The sequence below is a fragment of the Tyto alba genome, unplaced genomic scaffold (genome assembly GCF_018691265.1).
Source record: "Tyto alba isolate M040663 unplaced genomic scaffold, T.alba_DEE_v4.0 Super-Scaffold_34, whole genome shotgun sequence".
In the NCBI taxonomy this organism is placed as follows: domain Eukaryota; kingdom Metazoa; phylum Chordata; class Aves; order Strigiformes; family Tytonidae; genus Tyto; species Tyto alba.
Window position 1 is genome coordinate 5,855,639 of NW_024881309.1, and position 21,301 is coordinate 5,876,939.

Below are 21,301 nucleotides of genomic sequence, written 5' to 3' on the forward strand. Positions count from 1 at the left end.
CCCGGAGCTCATGCCCGGGTGCTGGGAGAAGCGGCTGCCCCGGCACCCTGACCCCTCGCCCAGCCCACCGGGATGGAGACCCCCCGGGGCTGCGAGGGGCTCCGGGTCCCTCTGCGCTGGCAGGTGAACCTCCCTCCCCCTGGGCTGGGAGCTGAGCAGGATTTCACAGCTCCAGGCACCCTCATCGCTGCCCAGAACCATCTTCCACAGCCTGGCTCGCCCCCAGCCCGGCTCCAGCACCCTCAGCACCTTCAGCCCGGCTGTTTCTCTTGGCGTGCCGTTTCCATCGGCACATAGTTCACGTCACACTCGGAGCTCAGCTTCCACACTTGTGCAATCAGCACTGGGAGCAGCTCCCGCATGCCTCGGATGGGGAGACACCAGAATATGAATGAGGAGGTCCTGCAGCTGCAGCGAAAGCACTGGGGGATGTGGTGGGAGCCAGGAGGAGGGGGAGGCAGAAGCTAAGCTAGTTTCCAAACCTCGAAGATAAAATCCGTGCTGGGAGCTCAGCCTCACCTCCTGCCTGAGCATCCACGCGGGGCCCAGCACGGCTGCGGGCAGCCAGGCTGCCGAGGGCAGGGTGCTCTTGGTGTGGGCAGGGAATGCAAACCTTTCCCTCTCCGGGCATTTCGGTGGTTGCGAAGGGCAGGGGTGGCTTGCCCGGGCAGGGCAGGGTGTTGTAAGAGCGGGGAGCCTGCCAGCAAGAGCTGATGGGTTGGCGGAGGGACCAAGCTCCTCCGAGGTCAGGAAAGGTCCAATGATTTTCTTTCTTTTTTTTTTTTTCTATTTGGCTCCCAGGTGCGACTTGAAGCGTGAGCAAGGGCAGCGAGGGGACTCTGGGTGCTGGGACCCCATGGCTGCGCAGGGATCCGCATCCTCTCCGCAGCCCACCCAGCCGTGCTGCCTCTTGACTCCTCCTGCCCCGGGGAAGAGCCTGGGATCCATAGGGAAGGGCAGGCGGATTGCTCCCGAATGCTTTCCATCTCCAAGCCAGCTTCCAGCCCCATCTACGGAGCAGGACGGCGTGTGGCAAGGGGATGCCGGGTGCCACACAAAGGGCACAGATGTGAGCCTGCAGCCGATGGGCAAAGGCTTCCTTCCCGATTCAGAGATGGGGATCCAGCTCCGGAGAGCCCCCGCAGCCCCCCAGTCCAGGGCTGAGCTGTGGCTTGTGCGAGATGCTGGTGGCAGGTGTGTGCCCACACCGTGCTAGCCCCCAGGGACATCCCTGCTTCTGGCAAATTTCCTTTGCAAGGGTGTGAACCAAACAGCACTTCCCAGGGGTGCGTTTTGGGGTGCGGAGCACCCCCAGCAAGTGCCAGCCCAGGGGACAGGGACACGGACTGGGGACCACGGTCCTGCCAAGCACTGGCCTGGCGAGGGTTTTCCTGCCCGAGGGCTGCGGGCAGGGCGGAGGTGCACTTCCCACGGGCAGGATGGGCTTGTTTACGGGGGCAACTTTTATCTGCACAAACAGCCCTTTGGGCGGGCAGAGTGGATATGGGTTTGTCATTATCTCCGCAGGCAATCGGAGGGGAATGTAAACACGGATGGGGTGGAAATGCGGCGGCACGGGGGGCACATCCTCGCCGGGGGGATGCTGCAGTGGGCAGCAGGACTTGGGGACTCAGGGAGCCACCATCACCCCATCCTGCGTGGGGCTGGAGCTGGGTTTCCCAGCCAGGGGAGAGATGGGTTGGAGCATTGGGTTGGAGATGAGCCGTCCCATGCAGGAGCCACGCGGACAGGGAGGGGGTGAGATGAAAGCCGCCCGTCCCCGCTGCCCACCATGCAGAAGTTTATCCCCACTTCAGTTTATTTTCTTCCTGTCTGCAGCAAACCCTCCTGTAAGCAGCAGCAGGGTTAGTATTGGGGGAAGTGCCGCGGCGATAGCCCCGGGGTGGGCAGGAACTGCCCCCCGGGGGCTGCTCTCTCGATGGGGGCTGCAGGGCAGCGGGGGACAGGGCTGCTCCCTGCCGCAGCCCCCCGGCCGTCGCGTGTGCAGTGCAAACTTCAGTATTTCATGACGTATAAAAGAGATTTCCCTCATCGGGAGCCTGCTAGCGGAGCAAGCGTTTTACAAAAAGCCACCCCTGCTCAGCTAAAAGTGATTGAAACCAGGTCAGGAGCAAAGACACCGCAACTGCTGGTGAGCGGGCGAAGGGACGGACACCTAGGAGAAGCACTTCTGCTCCGGATTTTGAGAGCAATGGGGCGATAACCTTGCACCACACAAGGGTGACAGAGGGCTTTAGCTGCCCAGGGAAAGGGCAGACGAAATGCCCAAGAGGTGAACACACTGTAAGCAGCAGGTGCTGGTAGCGGGGGCAGGCGAACACCAGGGCCCGATTCTCTCCCCTGCCTGCTCGCATGGAGCAGGAGCCACTGTCCGGGGGCATCTCACAACCCCCCCGGGCCAGGAGCATCCCTGGTTCCCCGCCTGCCGCCGGGAGCATGGGGCTGGAGTCCCCACGTCCCCCCTTCATCTCTTTTCTTGGTGGCTGTCGCTGCCATCCCCATGCACAGAACCGCAGAGGAATGCCGGCCGTCCCCGTGACAGGCGGCACAGGGGTCCTGCCCCCCCGGAGGCATCACTGATTTATTGCCCAGAGCTGGTTGTTCCTTGGCCCTGGGTCCAGGTGGTTTCCCCTTTCTTTCTTCTTGTATTTTTTTTTTTTTTTTTTTAATCTCCAGCCTGTGTGGGAAATGGGAGACAGAGACAGATGAGGAGGAAAGGCTATTGTTAGGGCTCTGGGGTGTGCATCCCGGCCTGACTCGCCCAGTGCCAGCTGGTTTCTGGGGAGATTGTATCAGCAGAGTGCAGGAAGGACGTTGCTGCCAGCCCGGGAGAGCAGCGCGTTCTCCACCACGGGCTGGAGCTCTGCAGAGCGGGAGCTGAGCACCCACATCCTCGATCCGGGATGGGGACTGGCTGTCCCACACTGCCCGGCTCTGCTGCAGCCTTTCGGGGTCTCCTGGGCACCCCAAATGCTGCGTGGGAGCCCCCCCCCACCCCAATGGGGACGTGTCTGAAGGTCGCACAGCGTGGAGAAGAGTCTCTGCAGGACAGAAAGGGTCCTGTCCCCTGAAGGGGCATGTCTAGAAAGGGCATTTTGTGGGATTTTGAGCAACTTGGAAGGTTTCCCCCCACACTTACTGTTGCAGCCAGTCCCTGCTCACACCCTGACTCCGGGCACAGGGACAGATGCCCCGATGAAGTGGGGGCTCGTGGCCCCCTGCTCTGCCCCAGCCAGGATGTGCCCTTAAACCCTGACCTCCCCCCCCAGCTCCTTGACCCCGTAATGGTCCATTCTCTGGGAGGAGGAGGAGGAAACAGCAATGGACCTTGTTATTTGGTGGCGGGATGCCTTGCTGGGCTGGGGGTCACTGCTGATGTCATTCTGCACGGCCGGATATGTTATTTTCCTGCCCCAGTGCCTGGTAATCGATTCAGCAGCTGAAATGGGGCGAGGGCCACTTGCCTGGCACTGCAGCCTGTCTGGGCTCCTGGGGATTCCTGGGGGGGCACCGCAGCCTGCCCGGGCTCCTGGGGGTTCCGGGGGGGGCACCGCAGCCTGCCCAGGCTCCTGGGGGTTCCAGGGGGGGCACCGCAGCCTGCCTGGGCTCCTGGAGGTTCCTGGGGGAGCACCGCAGCCTGCCCAGGGTCCCGGAGGTTCCTGAGGGGGCAGAGCCCTTGAAGCACCCCTCTCCATACCCCAGCCTGGCAGGAGACCACTGCCCTGGCCACAGAAATGCTGCCTGGAAGAAAGGGCTCAGAGACCCCCGGGGACCCCCAGCACCCCAGGGCTGGACCGTGGCTCCGCAGGGATGAGGTTCCATCCCCCAGGGATGGGGCAGGGGTCGGGGAGCCGCGGGCGCAGCCCAGATCCATCCCTGGGGGTCGGGGTGGTGGCAGGGAGGGGGCTGGCTGCCTCCCACCACAACTGGGCCAGGGGAGCAGCCCCAGGCCCCTTCCCAGGGCCGGCCAACGCTGCCGAAACGCTGCCGGCATCCATCCCGGCTCCCCGCTTCCCCGCCATCAGCAGATGTCACCATCGGACCGGTGTCCCTGCGCGGGTCACTGCTGCAGGAGCAAGGGGGAGCAGAAAGGCTTTTTCCAGCGGGTCCCACCATAGGAGAACAAGAAGCAGAGGCAGGATCAGGCCCTCGGCTTGTAAAGGGTGCTGGGCCGGCGTCGGCTGCCTCGTGTGCAGGGCAGCGGGGGCACTGGTGGGGGTCTGCCCCCTTTTCGGCCATGCCACCCTCCTGACAAGCTCGGGGAGCCCCTCTCCCTCCGCCCGCGGGCAGGGCTGAGCTGCCGGCACTCATCACACTTGTGAGCAGGGCGGTCCTGCTGCGGGGAGCGGGCGCTGCCCTGCCCAGCGATGCTCCGGGGGGTTTTGTGCCGAGGCTTCATCCCTGGGCACGCCGGCTGTGTCCCCCCCCGCAGCCTGGGGCTCCCACACCGTGAGGCCAGCCCCCCCTCCCGTCCTCCCTCTGCGCTCCACCTTCTCTTTCAATGCTTTGTCTAATAAAATTTTAAGAAAAAATTTACATTTTTCCGCTGCCCCGAGACCCCGGGCAGCCCAACCGGAGCGGTCCTGCTCAGAGCGTGTCCCAGCGCCCCGCGGGGACACGGCGTGGGGGGCGCTGGACACGTCTGCAGACGCTGTGTGGCCCCCCCGCCCCCCTCGCGTTTGCTCCTTGCTCCCCCCCACACACACCCGGAGGTGGCAGAGCCATTTGGGACGGGGCTCTGCCCCCCAGGCGGGCAGACATCTGTCCCCGCAGGGTTCACACAGGGACCACCCGGGACCTCCCACAGCGGCCACCCCGGCTGCGCGCCCCGCGTGGGGCAGGGGGGGCGGTTACTAAGCGTTTGAGGGAGGCGGGGGAGACAGGCCGGGCCCCCCGTGGGGAGGAGGCAGGGGGGTAGCGCTGTCAGCATCCCCCCGCGGCCCCGGCGGGGTCACCGCGGGGTGCGGGGCACGGGGGGGGCAGGGGGCTGCACGCCCCCCCAGGAGCGGGGGGGGGGGGAGCGCGGCAGCGACGGACCGGCGGGCACAGGGACCCACCGGGAGCGCCCCGCCCCCTGAACTGACCCCGCCCCTCTCGCGTGAAACCACGCCCCTTGACGTGATCACGCCCCCGTCCTGGCTAAGCCCCGCCCCCATTGGGTTTCCCGTCGCGCCCCGCGGCGGAAGGGGCGTGTCCCCGGGCGGAAGCGGCGGGCAGGGCGGCAGCCGCGGCGCCATGTCGGGCCGCTGTTGCCAGGGCCAGACCCCGAGTCGCGACATCCCGGGTCCCGGCAAGTGCCTCGCCCTGCCCGACGGCGCCCCGCTGCCGCCCGGCGACTACAGCACCACGCCGGGGGGCACCGTCTTCGGGACCACGCCGGGCGGTGAGCGGCGGGCCGGGGCCAGGCCTACTCCCTGCGGCGGCGGGAGGGGGACGGGACGGGACGGGACAGCCCCGTTTTTGCGGGGGGAGCCAGACCGGCCCCCTCCGTTCGTGGGGAGGGGGATCAGCCCGGCGAGGGGCTGCGGGGGGAATCGCTTGTGCTGGCGCGGTGGCGTGTGGGGAGCGGGGGAGGTTCTGGCTTTGACCCAGGGGAAGAGGGGGCTCCCCTTTTGTCCGGGGGTGCGCGGGGAGCCCGTGCGGTGCCCGGCGGCGGGGGATGCAGGAGATGTGGCTGCCGCTCTGGTTAGGGGACGAGGGGGCAGCTTTTGCTTTGAGTGGGGGGGCCCTCGCTCTGCAGAGGGCGGGGGGGGGGGCACCCCGTTTTGGGCAGCAACCCCCTGTGTGGGCACTCGCACCTCGGGGCTGAGCTGGGAGCCCCGTGTGTTGGCTGGGGCTGGCTTAGCAGAGCTGGGCTTTGCACTGGGAGCTTGGCAGCTGCTGTGCTTTGGGGGGCGTGGGGGTGTTCCACCTTCCCCGGAGCCCCTGAACAGTGTCCGTCTGTCTGCGCAGAAACACGGGGCTGTTCTTCGTGCTGCTGGGCAGCCTTGTAGGGAGCAACCCCATCCTCCAATTTGGGTTACTTATTAATTCTAATCTCTAATATTTGCTGTTTTCTCTGGCACTAAGTAAACCCTGGGCCCTTTTTTTTTTTTTTTTTTTTTTTTTGCCCTAAGTTGCTGTAACTTCTGCAAGTGCAGTGCCCCACTGGTGCAAGAAGACAGTGGGCTGGTTCCCTCTTTCTTTGCTTCAAGTCTTGTTGTGCCACCCCGATAGCTGGGCTGTGTGTGACTACCAGCAGTGGTATCTTTCAGGGATTTGGGCTTCAAATTACAAGAATAAACTTGTTGTGGGTGTTAGCAGTGCTCACTCAGAGTGGAGGCAGATAAGAGGGGCTGCGGGTGCATAACCCGTAAGCTGAGCATTTATCTTCTCTCCCCTCATGTGCCTTCTGGCCCTGAGTACTACAGCAGGGACCTAACCTGCAAAGCTCCCTGAGGGGCTCGTCCATCTGAAAGGTTTTGTGTCCACGTTGCTTGCTCATGTTTATTTTGAGTAGTTTGGCTTTCGAGACAAGTGGCTGCTGTTCCAGTTGATGACGCCCAGCTTGCTTGTGTGTATTTCCAGCTGCGGCAGCTGCCTCTGCTTCTGCTGATCACTGGTTCGAGGTTGTTTTTTCCATACCTTTAAGAATTTTTCTCCCATGCTGCTTCATAAAAGATCGATGTGAGCAGCAGGAATGATGAAACTGTACTTGAAGTTGAGCCAAAAGAACAAGCGGAATGGGAGGCAGTGGATGATGTTTTATTTGTTTCTCAGACCTCCTGGTTTCTTTACAACACAGTATTTCAGGGGTTAAAATTGAGAGAGAAGGGGGAAGTCAGCCTTGCTGACTCATTTGTTTTTTTGTGTTTGTGCAGAAAAGCCTAGTTTGGGAACTGAAGTTCTTGTGTTATTTTTGCCATATGTTCTCTCTTCTCTGAAAGCAGCAAATAACTGAAGTACTTAAATGGCACTTGTGGTAATTGTGCCATGGAAGCCAGCAGAATGACTTCCACAGCTGTGTTCATGTGCTCTGATTAACCGAATAGAAATTAACAATTAATTAACAGTGCTGTGCAGCGTAATGAGCTTTCCAGGATTATCATCTCTGTTTCTCTCCGGAGAGTTAATGAATGTCTAGAGTGCAGAGGAGAAACACGAATGGTGTTTATTGTTGGGGTGTGCACACCTGGCCAAACCCCCAGTGCTCTGGTGATGGCATGGTGTTTCAGCCTGTCCCCAGGCTCTTTGGGGACAGCTTGTGCTGCTGAGGTCCAGCTGTGGGTGCTGGCTGTTCGCCTTCAGCTGTGGAGGTTGGGTGCTAACAGGAGGAACGATTAGAAGCTGCTGAAGGACTTGGAGGGGGATGTATGTCAGCCTTGGGTTGTTGGTCTGCCTTCGTGGTCACTGCTGCAAAGAATTCCTTGTCCTGTACAGTCTGGAAGAGCTCTCATGAAAACATTATCAAGACATTTCACACCAAACTCCCCAGATTAATGCACTGAGGTGTCACTGGCAGGAGTGCTGGGGCCAGGCCAGCTTGGACTCGAGGAGCCTCTCTGCTTCCCGGACTGTGCTGTCTTCATCTGTTTTCTGCTAACCCACGTAGCCACTGATTCAGGCAGAATACTTTGCATTACTCCTTTGCATATAAGCCCTGACTGCTGTAAAAATAAATAATCTTGTGTTTCAGAAGCACTTGTTTTGTCAAAAATGTTCAACATATGTAGCCCACCAAAAAAGGTCTGAGATTTCCTGCAATGCAGTAGGTTGTTAAATCTGAAGAATCAGAAGAAAGAAGCAAATCAAGTTTGTTGTGCAAAACCTCAGACTAATTCTGGAGAATAATTGAGGACTGTAATCTCTAAAGTCATCCCTTTGGCTGTGGGCAGCACTGGGGATGTGAGTGATGGAAAAGGGGCTCGGTGGCAGAGCTGGGAACCCACAGCAGCAGTGCTGGGTGGCTGAAGGCTTTTGAGAAGGTGCTGCTCCACAGCTGCGGTATGCTGAGCTACGTGCATCTAACAGCAGAGTTTACAGGCTTGGAAAGAGCTGGGGAACACTTGCTTTTCCGGTGGTCAGGTGCCTGTAGGTCAGGTTTTTTTGTTACCGCCTTTACTCTGGTCTGACTTTGCTGCTTGTGGTCAAACCCACAAGCTTTTCCTCCTCTGCACAACACTGAGGTGAAGTTCCTGGGGGAGATCACTTCTGAGTCTCCAGAAGTGTTGAAGTGACATCCTGAAATGCCATTTGGATCAAAGGGGCCCTTCTGAGGAGGGCAGACAGCCAAGTGTTGTGATGCTCGGAACCGTCCTCCCTCTGATCCTGGTAGCTGGGGAGCAGCACAGCCCACCGTGGGACTGATGTGAGCAAGCAGTTGATGTGGATCCCGGGCCTTGGTTTGGTGCCAGCAATCAGAGGAAAATACTTGATTTTCCTTTTTCAGCTGACTTCACAGATCTCTCTGGGCTCTGTGATCCCCTCTGGAAGGGAAGAAATACCCACTGTCTTCTGCCAACACAGGCAGTAGCTGTTTTTCTTATAGCAGAGGTAAAAAAAAAAACTGTCTGAAGGAACATGGGGGAGCTTGTAAGACATGATGTGTGACCTTTAAGCATATTCTGTTCTCAGTGTATCCTGGCTCCTCGCCTGCTTGCACACGCGCACGTTATATTTAAGGAAAGCCCACGTGCAGTAGTATCTGGGGAGTCCCACCAGCTCGGTCTGTCACGAGCAGAGATGCACGGCGAGCTGGGGAGCAGAGCTGAGGGGGTGGCGATGGTATAACCAGGGCTTTCAGCGAGCAGAGCAGTTCCCCTGGGGTGTAGTTCTTCCTACTAAACACATCCTAACCTCCCTTACAACAGGAGGAGAGCTGCTGTTAACTCAGAATGAGCCCATTTATGGCTTCGGGCCGTGCCTGTTGACAGCCAAGGCTGAGTGTTGTGCTCTGGCTGTCTGCAGGGTGTTTGCTTTTGTAAACTCTGGGCATGTGACTGTCAGAGGAACTTGAGCCAGGCATGGAAGCTCCCGTCAGCCTGAACTGTGCTCCCAGTACTCGGTACGTGAGCTGCACTTCTGGGAAGCCCCGTCCTCGCCTCTTGTCAGCCTCCCAGGAATTTAACATGAACTCGCAGATGAGCCCTCGCAAATCCAGCTTGCTGCTGGAGCACAGTCCTGCGTTGGCTTAGATCTCCCCTTGGAGCCAGCAAAGGAACAAGTTCACAGTATTTTAGTGAAAAGGTTTTCAGCATTTTGGGAACTCGCTAGCAGAACTTTCTTGAAACACGATACCCGGTTATGTTATTTTATAGCCATGCTTCAAAATAAAGCGAGTTAAACGTTCTGGGACAGCTGTTGATGGGAGCACGTTTGCCTGCATGTGTGTACTTTTAGTTAATGCTTTTCAGGGAGTACAAGGGGAGACGTTGCCTTGCCCTCTTGCTGGAACAGGAGCAGAGCAGTCAGGGCCTGACCCAGAGAAGGTGTTTGCAAGCCTCCTCTTGGGGAAAGAAAAAATTGCTTTCCTGTACTTTACGGGTTAAGGCTGCGGTCTGTCTGGAGGGATCCCTTTTCTCTCTGTGGTTTATGAGCTTCTTCCAATGCAATTCCTTTATAAGGAACGGGCTGTTCAGTCCAGCAGTATTCCTAGAAATCCATCCCCGGAGCCGAGCTCTGCTGCTGTGGAGACTCGCTGTAATGTGCTGGAGCTGGCTTGCTCACGTAGGGCAGGGCGAGTAAGCTGCAGCCCAGTTAACCGTTACAACAGACGGGCATTAACACTTGGCTGTGTTCAAGCCTTTTGAGGGTATAGGTAACGTTTCTCTGGAGGTACCTGTAGCTGTGCTGGACAGCCAGCGCCTGGGGTGCAAAAGCAAAGGCGTGTGCAGGGATTTCTGCTGGGCAATGTTAAGAGGGACGCAAGGAGACACTGCCACATCCTGTTACCTGACATGTATGCTTGTGTCTGCCTATGGTTAGCAGGCTCCTCTAAGTTGTCAGGGGCTACGTTTATGAGCAGAAATTAAATTTGATTTACTCTGTTTCCTTTGGGTGGTGGTGTGACCTTGAGCTAGGTAGAATGGGCTGGATCTATTACTTGCAGCATCAGTCTGGGTTTTGGAGTCTTGTGTTCTCTCTGTGCAGCAGACTGGTAGCATGAGCTATTACCTGCATAATTTCATACCTTTTTTGGCAAATATGGAGTTAATGGTAGCTGGCTTGCTTGGAAGGTAGCACAAAATGAACAGAGTAAGTGCTAAATAGTAGGTCTCACTTTAAGTAGGACTCCTGCTGTTGCTTTACACATCTAGCTGTGAAGATGGCCCAGCTGTAATCATGCATCAAAATGTTAAAAACTGACAGTGTTCTTGTCTCCCCCCAGGTACCAGGATTATTTATGATCGTAAGTTTTTGATGGAGTGCCGCAATTCTCCAGTTGCCAAAACACCACCTTCTGACCTTCCGGACATTCCAGGTGTTACCAGCCCAAATGTGGAGGAGTTGAAGATTGAGAACAACCATGTCCAAAACTGTGATGAGAAAGTGAGCGCAGGTGAGCACATGCAAAAAGCTAGTGAAGTGCCCTGCTGGTTCCTAAAAATACCAGCGTTTACATGTGGGATGGAGCCAGGAGAGCCCTATAAATTCTGCTCAGTACCCTGATAACTTGCAAAATCAAAGTGTGCTTAATGCTTCTAGGTGATTAGGTTTTGCTGTGGTCCCCAGTACTGTGACTTTTTTCAGTTAGTTAAGTGTCATTTGGTATAATCCCTTAATTCTCATTAATTTAGCCTCTGGGAAACTGCCACTGGATTACCAGTCCTGTGGTGAGAGAGCGGGTGCAGCTGGTGCTGCCTCTCTCTGTCCTGGACTGTTTTGCAGCTGGTTTGCATTTTCGCAAAAGATCAGATTACAATTCAGAGTAAGATTTGCTTGGGGTTTTTTAATATCAGCCTGAGCTGTAAATTCCTTCTGCCTTTTGACACCAAGGCTTCTGGCATACAAGCGAGCTCAATGTATGTAGCTAGGAGATGACACCTGCCCTGTTTCTATCAATTCTCCATCGCTGTCTTCAGGGGGTGTGTGAGATAACAAGGTAGAGGTTGGCCCATGGGAGAACAGAGGGTGTGCACTTTGTGCACATGAACGCTTAACTAAAGGCACTGTAGTAGCAGCATGAGCAAGTGTTGCTCTTCAACAGTGTTTTTTTAAAGTTATGTGAGGCCACTTCTTAAAGCAACCTGAAACTACCAAGTATGATTATTTATTGTCTCTCTGAAAATAAAGATCTGAATGCCATTAGTTACTGGCTTCCACGCTCACTCTAAGCAAAATCTTTCCAGAGTCAATATTGCTCAATATGTTTTTTACACACTGTCGTGACCTTTAGTGGCTCCCTGGATTCTCTGGCAAAGTGAAGAGCTGGCCGGGTGCTGGATTCCAGCTCGTTGTGACTTCGGGAGCAGCCCTGTGCTCGGGAGGAGAGCGCTGCTCACGCTGGCACCCTGTCAGACTGCGTGAGCTGTGGTGGCAGCTGGACGGACAATAAGTTGTGAAATGTGCTTTTGTGTCTTTGGCAACAGAAGTTTGTACCAGTGATTGTCATCAACAATATTCTTTACATTCCTTTTTGCGAGGAAATCCAGGGATAGAAATAAATTATTTAAAGGGCATCTTCTCTACCTCTGCTCTTGTCTGGCTGTAAGATCTCCTCTGGAGACAGAGCTTACATTTTGCTTGTACAAGGTGGTTTTCATATCAAGCTTGGTGTCTGAATGCAGATTTTAAGGCTGAAGTGCTGCATTTCTGAAGCACGGCTGATGATTGTTTCTTTAGTAAAATATTTGATATTTAATGTGAAACTTTGAGGACTCATTTGTGTTTTTTTTTTTTTATCCCTCGCAACAGGTGAAGAAGAGCAGTTCGACATGGACATCTAAAGCACGTGCCCTGAGAGTGCTTATCCAGTGAAGAACCAGGACCTTGTCTTGAGGATTCCCACCAGCCAGGCTTAAAAGTAGCCCACGCCTTGAGTGCCTTCCTGCTTCCTGGGAAAGGCAGTTTATTCCCTTCCGAGAACAGAGCGTGTCCTGTTACAAGGACCGAGTCTCAGCCTCTCTGGGTGCGAATACACAAGCGCAGCCCCTGCTGCCGATGGGCCTTGGAGTGCCGGAGGAGACACTCTCAATGATTGTTTTTGTTTCCAGTTTTATGCTTTTGTTAATCATTTTAATACTGTAAAAGTTACAGAAATGCAATATAAGGGAGAAATAAAAATCATTTTGAGTCTCCTGGCATGGAGATTAATGCAATAAATACAGCTTCTGTCCTTTATTCATTCCAGCAAGAAACTCCCAACCTGGTGCAGAAAAATTGATCAAATGATCCTGTGTATCGCCTTCAGATAAACACTCTGCTTTTGGGTTTTCCCTGAAGGCTGAGGTGCCTTGAGCCCTCTTGGCAAAACATCTGTGCGTGTCCCACATGCAGCACCTGGTCGCTGCAGGGAGTTTCAGTGTGCTCTGAGCGGTTCCAGAAATAGTTAGCAAAAGCTGTCCCCTGTGTGTTTCCAGATGGTTCGTTTGCAGGGTCATGGCTGCAGGTGTTTGAGCTCCTTTTCTTGCCATCCCTGCTGAGGTGCAGGGCTCAGCTACAGGTGGGAGCACCTGAAATCCATTTAGTAGGAGCCACCTGGAGCTGAGCGCTGGGGAGAGGGTCCCTGGTGCTGGGCTGCCTTCTCCTGCCTTGCCCAGCTGCTGGGCTGCAATTCCCGCTTCCCAGAAGAGCAGATCTCTTCCAGCATGCAGGTGAGTGCTTAACTGTGTTTTCTCCTGGGTTTTTAATCCATGCTGAAACTTTCATGCTGCTTTAAACTTGTTTCTCCTTTTTATAACTTGGTGGGCAGGGATTAAGACCTGTGGAAAAGAGGGGGCTTAACTGGGAGGTTAGAAATAAGTCTGTCTGGTTTTGAGAGGGGAATTTTCATCTGAGAAAGTGATTTTTAGTGTGGGAGTGTTCAACCTGGACCCCCGGAACAAGCATCTACGTTTGTAGTCTCGATGCGGTTTAATAAACATTAGGGAGCAGTGTCTAACATGCTGCCACATCAGGGGTGGTGGTGGTGGTGGTGGCTGAGGCATCTCGAGGAAGGAGAATGCGTATCGGGACATGGCCTGGACCTCAGACTTCCTAAGAAAATGAGTGTCTGTGCAACTGGGTCTTGGTAGATAGCATTTAAGTATCTGCTAATTAAGCTCAATTGTGACATCATGATATGCAAGCCTTTAATAACGAGTAACAGAAGAAACTGAGACAAAGCAATTGCTGCAGATAAATTTGCATTTCTTTAAGATAAGATTAAGTGTTTCTCTGAAACCTTAATGGGAACTGATTCAAATTGATTGCCCTCAGGTGTTACTTTATCAGTCTTGCAACGTCATACCAGTTGCTGTTTTTTCTTATGATGAGTGTTTAGAGAGGAGCTGCTCTGGCTGATGGAATATGCGCTGTGACCTGCGCCTGGCTTGTCTTCCTTCCTAAATTAATATTTTCAGCTAGAAACGGTGCCCCGAGGTGGCTGACAGTGTCGTGCAGGGGTTCAGGTCCACGTGCCCTCAGGGCTGGCCTGCTCTGGTCACCGCGCAGCACCGACCTCCAGCTCCGAGTCCTGGGGGAGGCAGCAGAAGGTTTCATTTTATGCACTTGGCGCTGAGACACGTTTTCCTGCTCTGCCCTAACCAAAGTGTTTGTAATTATTGCTTGTGCGTGGCTTTACAACTGGGGGAGTTGTTCTGGTGTAACCCTTGGCAAATAGGTTCTGCTGGAGAAGGACCTCTAAAGAAGACGGGGTTTTACACCTCTTACTCTCCCAAAATACTCTTCTACAGCTCTACCACCCGCTTTATCCACCTTTAAAGCACTGAGCAGGCCCTGCCCGTCCTGGCAGCGAGCGGCCGTGGGGCTGGCGTGGGCAGGCAGTGGCCAAGGGCTGCTCTTGGCAAAGCAGCCGTGAGACCCGGCACTCGCCCTGCGCCCTCTCCCTGCCCCAGGCAGCTCTCGGGGGAGGAACAAGCCGATTTCAGCGTCGCTGCTGGTTTTTAATGTGGGTTTCTGACCCGCAGTGGAGCGGAGGCTCGTGGTGTCGGTTTTTATGTCGGTACAAAAAGGCCTGCCTGGGTTTTTTTTGCAGTGAGTGTCAGCTATCACAAGTAGTGCTTTTAAAGCCTGCTCCTGGGGGTGTACTAGAGGGTAACAAGTGCTGCAAGTGTTAAGTATTTTGTCCGTGCCCACGACAGCTTTGCATCGGTATCTGCGTGCTTATGTAGATCTGGGGGGAGCATCAAAGTGCCAGGTGCCTCCGACAGCGATTGGTAGCCGATAATTCGGAGAGAGGGAGAGCACCCTGCGAAGCACCGGGCCAGGTGCGAGCAGGGCTCGGGGAGGGTCAGGGCTGCCACTGGCTTCCCGCTGTGGGGCCCCGGGGCCGTGGGCACGTCAGGGCAGTGGCTGCGGGCAGAGCACGTCGCTCCCAAAGCCCTGAACCCGCGATGCGGTGACGTGGCGCTTGTGCGCATCTGCCTTGCTGCAGTTTGTCCCAAAGCCCGTGCCTTGGATTTCTCCTCCACCCGAGGCGTGGGACCACCCGGTCACAGCATCCCCTGCTCTGGTCCGTCGCAGTTCACCTCCTCCCCTTACACCCCGAGCCGGTGCCTCGTTCTTCAGCCGGGCGTTTTTGGATCCGTCCCCTGTGTGCATTCACGTTTCTAGCGCTCCGAGCTTGCCTAAGCCGCTCAAGGAGCAGCTCAGCGTTTCCCAGGCAGATCCCTGCCTGAGCAGAGTTTGTTCCTTGCCCGGCACTTGCACTGGCAGGCCGAGGAGCTGCTTTTGCACGGGCTGAGCCCCAAGGCGAGCGCTGGCTGCTGCGTGGCTGCCCTTGCTGGCACGGCGGGAGGGGAGGCAGCCGTGGGTGGCTGCCTCGCACAGCTGGGATGCTCCGGGGAGGTCCAAGGGACAAGTGTTGGCTTTGTCATTGCATTTTCTGTCCCTGCCCCTTTTTGTCTCGAGCAGGGCAGAGCAGCGCGCCCGGCCTGCCTGCATCCTGCACTGTGTCCTGGTCACGGGACGAACAATACTTGCCTGACCCAGCTAGTGCCTTAACCCACCATTTGTACAAATATTACCCTGGGCTTTTGATAAGCCCTTCGATCTGTTTGTTCTCACTCACTCTTTCCACGTGTGTCCAAAGTAAACCGTGCCTATCTTCCCTCCCTGCCCAGGCGTGGGCACCAGCTCGCTCCCGGGCAGGAGGTGGCTGTGACTCGCTGCCCTCGCCGGCAGCAGACACGGCTCTCGCTCCCGCTCTGGGGGGAACATGCACGGCGAGGGGAGCGGGGAGGCAGGCAGGGTTGCAGCTCCTCATCCTCATCCCACACTCCAGTGCTCCCTGAGCGGTCGCTGCTTGCAGCTCCCGTAAACCCCCCAGGCACTTCCCCTGCTGGAAAACCTTCCCTGCCTCGGGAAGGCTCGGTGCGTCCCATGCCAACGTGTAAGGATGCTCAAGCCAAGCCAGCATTTCCAAAAGCAGAGACCCTGCCAGCTCCCTGACACCTCTGGGAGGGCAACGAGAGGCTCGGGCACTTGCGGCAGGGTTTGTGCTCTGCAGCAAAACTCCCACTGAGAAACCGGTGCGAGAGCTGGTGCCTTCTGCCCCAGCGCAGCTCACAAGAGCATCTCTGAGTGCAAGAGCTGGCTCTGGCTGCGTGTGCCAGCTGGACTGTTCCCTTCCCTGCAGCGGGAGCAGGGTGGGAGCCTCCATGCCCCGTTCCCGCTGTCCCACCACCCGTGCGGGGTCCCTGCCCCGTCAGCCTCTGGCCCCGGGATGCTGAAGGGTCCTGTGGGTCACTGGAAAGGTGCTGAGCGTGGGGCCTGGCGATGCCAGCAGGAGGGCAGCCTGTGCTGGGCAGGACCCCTATGGCAAGGCTGGAGGTGTCCCCTCCAGTTTGTCATCCTGCATGTCTGGGCTCCCTCTGTCATGCAGCCGGTGTGTACTGGGGCAAGAGAAGGGCCAGGCTGCAGACCTGCTCAGAGATTAGGTCTCCGCTCACAGCCCAAGCCTTACAAAGCCGGGCTCGCCAGCAGATTGCTTGCCTTGCCTAAGCACAGCAGTGCAACTTTATTGTCGCTGTCCACACTTTGATGTTTTCCTTACAGCTCTGGAATCCCAGCCTTTATTTTTCCACCCTGGTCTTCTCAGGGAATGGCTGTCTGCCTCCCCCTGCCCCACAACAACTTTTGAACCCGCTGCTCGATTACAAACAGGCTTGATGGAGGGGCAGAGATGGTAAAGATACAGCTTCCAGCAAGGCTGATGGGCACAGGGGGCTGGGGAGGGTGAGGGGGGGCCCTGGCAGGGTGAGGAGCTGGCGAGTGTGGGAGAGTGAAACCTCCTGGCCTCGCTGCTGCTGTGACAACAGTTTTTGAGAGGGAGTAGCAAACCTGCAGAGGGAGAGGCAAAAAAAAAAAAAAAAAAAAAAAGAATTTTATTTCATGCAGAGCCCAAATCTCCAGATCTCTGTGTGCGTCCGCCTCCTGCCAGGGGTTAGCCCCACGCCTCCCTGCTCACCCTTGACAGCTCCTGCAAATGACCCTCTAATGACGGGATGGTCCCAGTGTGAAACGCCGGTGGAATATGTAAGCGGCCCAGGGGAGGGTCTGCGCCGGGGGGAACCAGACACGCTTTGTTTATCAGCCGGCTGGGATGTGGATTGGGGATAATCAGGCTGGGCTGGGGATGTGGAGTGGGAGCTGCTGGTCCCAGGAGGGGAGGGATGGGGATGGCCCCGTCCTGCACAGCTGCCCGGGCCACCCCCTGCCAGCCCCAATGCTTGTGGTCCCCCTCGTCCTGGCTGTCGCGGGGGGCCGGCAGTGGCTCCCCACACATGGGCCGTGTCCCCATCCACGGCCGTGGGAGGGGGCAGCTGAGAGCCTGGGGGAGCCCAGACCCACGGCCAGGGCTGCAACGGGGTCAGCTTAGCCAAACCCCGGGACCTTCACCGTCCCAGGATGAGCGTCCCACCACCCAGGGCTGGCATTTGGGGGGCACAGTCATCCCTGGGGGTACTTGAGACCCCGGGCATCACCTGGGGCTGCAGCTCTCCTGCTACGGCTCCCAACCCCATCACCCCTTTCAGGGGGTGACCTAAAGGGGAGCTGCCCCCACCGGCCACTGCACATGGCTTCAAATTCATTGCTATTAGAGAACACGGTCCTTCCCCTTATCTCTAAGGGGTAAATAAAGGTGGAAAATCCCTTTTTCTCCTCAAAGGCTGCAGGTGCTTCCCTGCTTGCTCTTGAGCAACCCCCCATCAGGGTGGGAACAGCTTCTTTGTTATCCCACACCAACTTTCCTGTTCACTGAGCTGTTGAGCATCTTTCGCACCGCGCGAGGGGACCCCCTTGCTCTAACAAGTGACGGTAGTAGCCCACCCGCTCTGGTAACGGAGTGGGCTGCAGCCAGAGACCATCCTGGAGCAGGGAGAACCTCTGAGTGCAGCAGATGCAGAGAGAAGACGGAGGGAATCGTGCCCTGACAGACCCTTTCAACAGCAAAAATGGGCTGTGGAAATCAGAATCTACCAGGCATTTTTAATAGATATAATTTATTGATGAACTCTACAACCATCACCTTTCCATTACCGCCCCATCCAGTGAGGGGTGGAAAAGGTTTGAGCAAAGCTGTGGTTTTATAGAGGAAAGCACTCTGTGAGCCGAGATGTTCGGGGCAGGTAGGAGGGCTGGGGGGGGCTCAGACCCCCCAAGACTGACCCTGGGGCTGCCCTATTGCCAGGAACACCTTCTTTGCCTGTGCAAACCCCCTCTGGCTCCTGGTGAATGGGTGATGCTCTGGAGTAGGGTGCAGGAGCCCCGGGGTCCATCTGTTGCATCACTCCCTGCGTGGCCCTGGGCGAGGAGCGTAGGTGATGGAGGTCGCTGCCCCCAGTTCCTCCCAGGGCCGTGCTCAGCGCCGTGGCTCAGGGCAGGAGCGGGCTCCAGGCATCGGGCTAACGCATTAACTTGGCTTCATTATAATAGAAATCTGACAGAGTTTTAATAGAAATACAAGTCTTAAGAGAAATGCCTAAGCCCCGGGGGAGATTGAAAATCCTGATGGTGCAGATGCTCGGCGTGGCCGGGCACCGGAGCTGCAGTGTCCTGCTGAGAGCCTGCAGCTACCGGCGGTTCCTATCGCGGGCAAAAGGAGCGTCGCCCTGGGCTGTGTCGTGGCAAGGAGCAACGCTGCGGCTCCAGCCCCGTGCCCCGGCTCCTGCCCCTGCGGAGCAGCACCAGCCCTCGGCCGCCCCGGCACACACCGGCTGCCAGCGCCGGGGGGGTCCGGGGGAACGCAGCCGTCGGGCACCCACCCCCCTGGCAGGGAGGTGTCCGATGGCCTTTCCCGTGCAGAGCCTGGGTCCGTCCACACGCCGTGGCCGTGCCGCGGGACTGCCAGCGCCCGGGCACCCCGCTCCTCTCCTGGCACAGCCAGAGCTTCGCCGACCGCGGGCAGGTGGGCTTCAGTGACGCCTCGGTCTGCGTGCTGGTCGTGGGTTGGGCGGCCGGTCCTCGGGGACACTTTCTGGGCAGAGATGTGCCCCTTCCCGGCAGGGGACGAGGTGGCCTCAGTTGCAGCCGCACTCCTCGATGATCATGTCCTCGTGGTGGCGGACAACGATTTCGCCCTTCTCGTAGTAGAGCATGGAGAGGGGACTCATCCTGACCGGGGAGCAGGCGGGGCAGGGCACCTGGTTGGGCTTGTAGAGCTGCAGCAAACTCTGCGGGGAGGCACGGGAAGGACAAAGCATCACCCCTGCCGCGGGCCGGCAGGGCTGGGGTACGCGGGGGAGCAGGGGGCAGCGAACCCCTCTTACCTGGATGTAAGCGTGGTTGGTGGGCTTGAAGGTCTCGTCCACGGGCGACGGACACAGCCCTTCGCACCGGTAGGCGTTGTACTTTTTGGGGTAGACAATCCAGCTGCCCCAGCCGGTCTGCTCGAAATCCACCATCATGTCCACCCTCCTGCACAAGGACCTGCCCTCCTCCCCCGGGACGGCAGCGGCAGCGTCGCTCACTTTGATCCTTTGCTTCTCCTTCCTGTTCCTGCGGTGCCGGCGGGTCCCCACACCCTGGGAGCCACTCTCACGCATGACGTGCTTGGAGGTCTCCGCTGTCCTGATGAGGCTGTGCTCTCCCGGAGACTTGTCCTTGGAGAAGACGAGCAGCAGGACTCCGTCCGTCACGTCCTGGGGCAGGGCTGGCTCCCCGTGGCGGGCATCACTCGGGGTGGTGGCCGGGACGACCGACCCACTTGTCTCCCACAGCTCCATTCCTGTGGGACCGTGGTGCCCAGGGGCTTGGTGGAGCCAGGACCGGAGCAGGTTGGTGACCTCAAAGACTTTCCAGGAGGCCTGGGTGGAAGTGGGGCTGCCAGCCACGGTGCCCAGGAAGAGCTGGTGGGCGCAGGCCCCGCCGGCCCGGCACCTCCGCCGCCGGCTGTGGTAGATGTCCAGAGAGACGTCGTGGGCTGGGGAGAGGCCGGGCAGGCGGACGCGGAGCTGGGCCAGGCTCACCTCCTGCCTGCCCGAGAGGGAGGACATGTCGAAGGCGAGCGCCCAGCGGGAGCCGTTCTGCAGGGAGCCTGGAACACGAGGGGCACAGTGAGGGCACCGCCGGCTCTGCCAGGGAGTGCCAGCGCCAGAGGGGACGGTGCCCTGGCCTGCTGCAGGGGCACGGTTCCTGCCACAGGAGCATGAGGGTCGGGGGAAAGAACCCCCATCCACCCCGAGTCCCAAAAACCAGTGAGAGCACAGGACAATGCCGGTCCTGGGGAGGGGGATGCTTGGGGACAGTGCCGGTCAGGGGGACAGTGCGGGGAGAGGGATGCTCAGGCATGGTGCAGATCCTGGGGACAGCGCCTGTCCCAGGGACAGGGATGCCCGGGGACAGTGTCAGTCCTGGGGGGAGGGATGTTCGGGGACGGTGCTGGTCCCGGGGACAGGGATGCTCAGGGATGGTGCCGGTCCCAGGACAGCGGTGCTCAGGGATGGGGTGGATCCTGGGGACAGGGGTGCTCGGGGACAGTGCCAGTCCCAGGACAAGGATGCGTGGGCATGGTGCAGATCCTGGGGACAGGGATGTTTAGAGACAGTGCTGTTCCCAGGACAGGGATGCTTGGTGATGGCGCGGATCCCAGGGACAGGGATGCTCGGGGATGGGGTGGATCCCGGGGACAGGGATGCTCGGGGATGGGGTGGATCCCGGGGACAGGGATGCTCGGGGACAGTGCCGGGTCCCAGGACAGGGATGCTCGGGGCCGCGGCCCCACTCACCGTGCGGGGAGAGGCTGAGCGCGGCGGCGGCGGCGGCGCGGAGCGGGGCGGGAGGGGCGCGGAGCAGCTGCAGCATCAGCGCGGGGCAGCGCGGCGGGGCGCGGGGCGCGGCGCGGGTGGGTGCGCAGCCCAGGCGGAGCAGGGCGAGGGCGCAGAGCAGGAGCGCGGGCGCGGAGCGCGGCGGGGCCCGCATGGCTGAAGGGGCCGCCCGCAGCCGCCCTATTTGTACAGCGGCCCCGAGCACCGCCCCGGGCGGCCCTGGCCCCCTCCCCACGGCCCGGCAGCCCCCTCCCGCCCGCCCTCCCCTCTTCTCCCCGTCTCTCTTCCCAATCCTCCGTCCCCGGCTCCATCCCTCCCTCCCTCCGTCCCTATCTCCATCCTTTCCCCCTTCCACCCCCCCGCCATCCCTCCCCATTTCCATCTCCCCCGTCCCTCCCTTCTCCCCATCTCTCCCTCCCTGCCTCCAGCCCTACTCATCCCTGCTCATCCCTCCATCTCCCCATCTCTTCTCCTCCCCATCCATCCATCCATCCATCCATCCATCCATCCATCCATCCATCCATCCATCCATCCTTCCATCCATCCATCCATCCTTCCATCCCTCCTGGGCTCATCCCCACCACCAGCTCTCTCCAGCCTTTCCCTGACGAGGGGGGCGGCCACCCCCTCGCTGCACGGGGACACCGCTGTCCCCAGCACCCTGCACTGCCCGGTACCTGGGATCCTTGGGGACGGGTGGCTCCAGCCCCCTCACCCCCCCGGCAATCCTGTCCTGCTCCTTAGAGAAGGGACCAGGACCCGGGGTACCCGTGGACATTGTCCCCGTCACTCCCCCAGCCCTGTCCGGGCTCTGCCCCCCCCCCCCTCTTGTTTTTTCCCCTTCTCCCACTGCCGTCCGGAGCAGGATCAGGGCA

The 21,301-nt window shown here is 58.4% G+C and overlaps 2 protein-coding genes across 2 annotated transcripts; one reads left to right on the forward strand and one right to left on the reverse strand.

The window, feature by feature from the left end:
- Positions 1 to 5,200: 5,200 nt before the first annotated feature.
- On the forward strand, positions 5,201 to 12,321 carry EIF4EBP1 (eukaryotic translation initiation factor 4E binding protein 1). Its single transcript, XM_042801567.1, has 3 exons — positions 5,201 to 5,404; positions 10,388 to 10,558; positions 11,914 to 12,321. The coding sequence occupies exons 1-3, from the start codon at positions 5,257 to 5,259 to the stop codon at positions 11,943 to 11,945; spliced, it is 351 nt and encodes a 116-aa protein (XP_042657501.1). The 5' UTR covers positions 5,201 to 5,256; the 3' UTR covers positions 11,946 to 12,321.
- Positions 12,322 to 18,680: 6,359 nt separating this feature from the next.
- LOC116962992 (nodal homolog) lies at positions 18,681 to 20,580 on the reverse strand. The gene is made up of 3 exons (XM_042801520.1): positions 20,388 to 20,580; positions 18,930 to 19,696; positions 18,681 to 18,833 (listed from the first exon to the last, which is right to left on the reverse strand). The coding sequence occupies exons 1-3, from the start codon at positions 20,578 to 20,580 to the stop codon at positions 18,681 to 18,683; spliced, it is 1,113 nt and encodes a 370-aa protein (XP_042657454.1).
- Positions 20,581 to 21,301: the final 721 nt, after the last annotated feature.

Bases quoted from the DNA above. Each gene is read 5' to 3' on its own strand.
- EIF4EBP1 (XM_042801567.1), top strand. From the start codon at position 5,257: ATGTCGGGCCGCTGTTGCCAGGGCCAGACCCCGAGTCGCGACATCCCG. The intron at 5,405-10,387 runs GTGAGCGGCGGG...GTCTCCCCCCAG, and splicing joins CTTCGGGACCACGCCGGGCG to GTACCAGGATTATTTATGAT. The intron at 10,559-11,913 runs GTGAGCACATGC...CCCTCGCAACAG, and splicing joins TGATGAGAAAGTGAGCGCAG to GTGAAGAAGAGCAGTTCGAC.
- LOC116962992 (XM_042801520.1), bottom strand. From the start codon at position 20,580: ATGCGGGCCCCGCCGCGCTCCGCGCCCGCGCTCCTGCTCTGCGCCCTC. The intron at 19,697-20,387 runs GTGAGTGGGGCC...CTCGTGTTCCAG, and splicing joins GCTCAGCCTCTCCCCGCACG to GCTCCCTGCAGAACGGCTCC. The intron at 18,834-18,929 runs GTAAGAGGGGTT...GCCTCCCCGCAG, and splicing joins CCAACCACGCTTACATCCAG to AGTTTGCTGCAGCTCTACAA.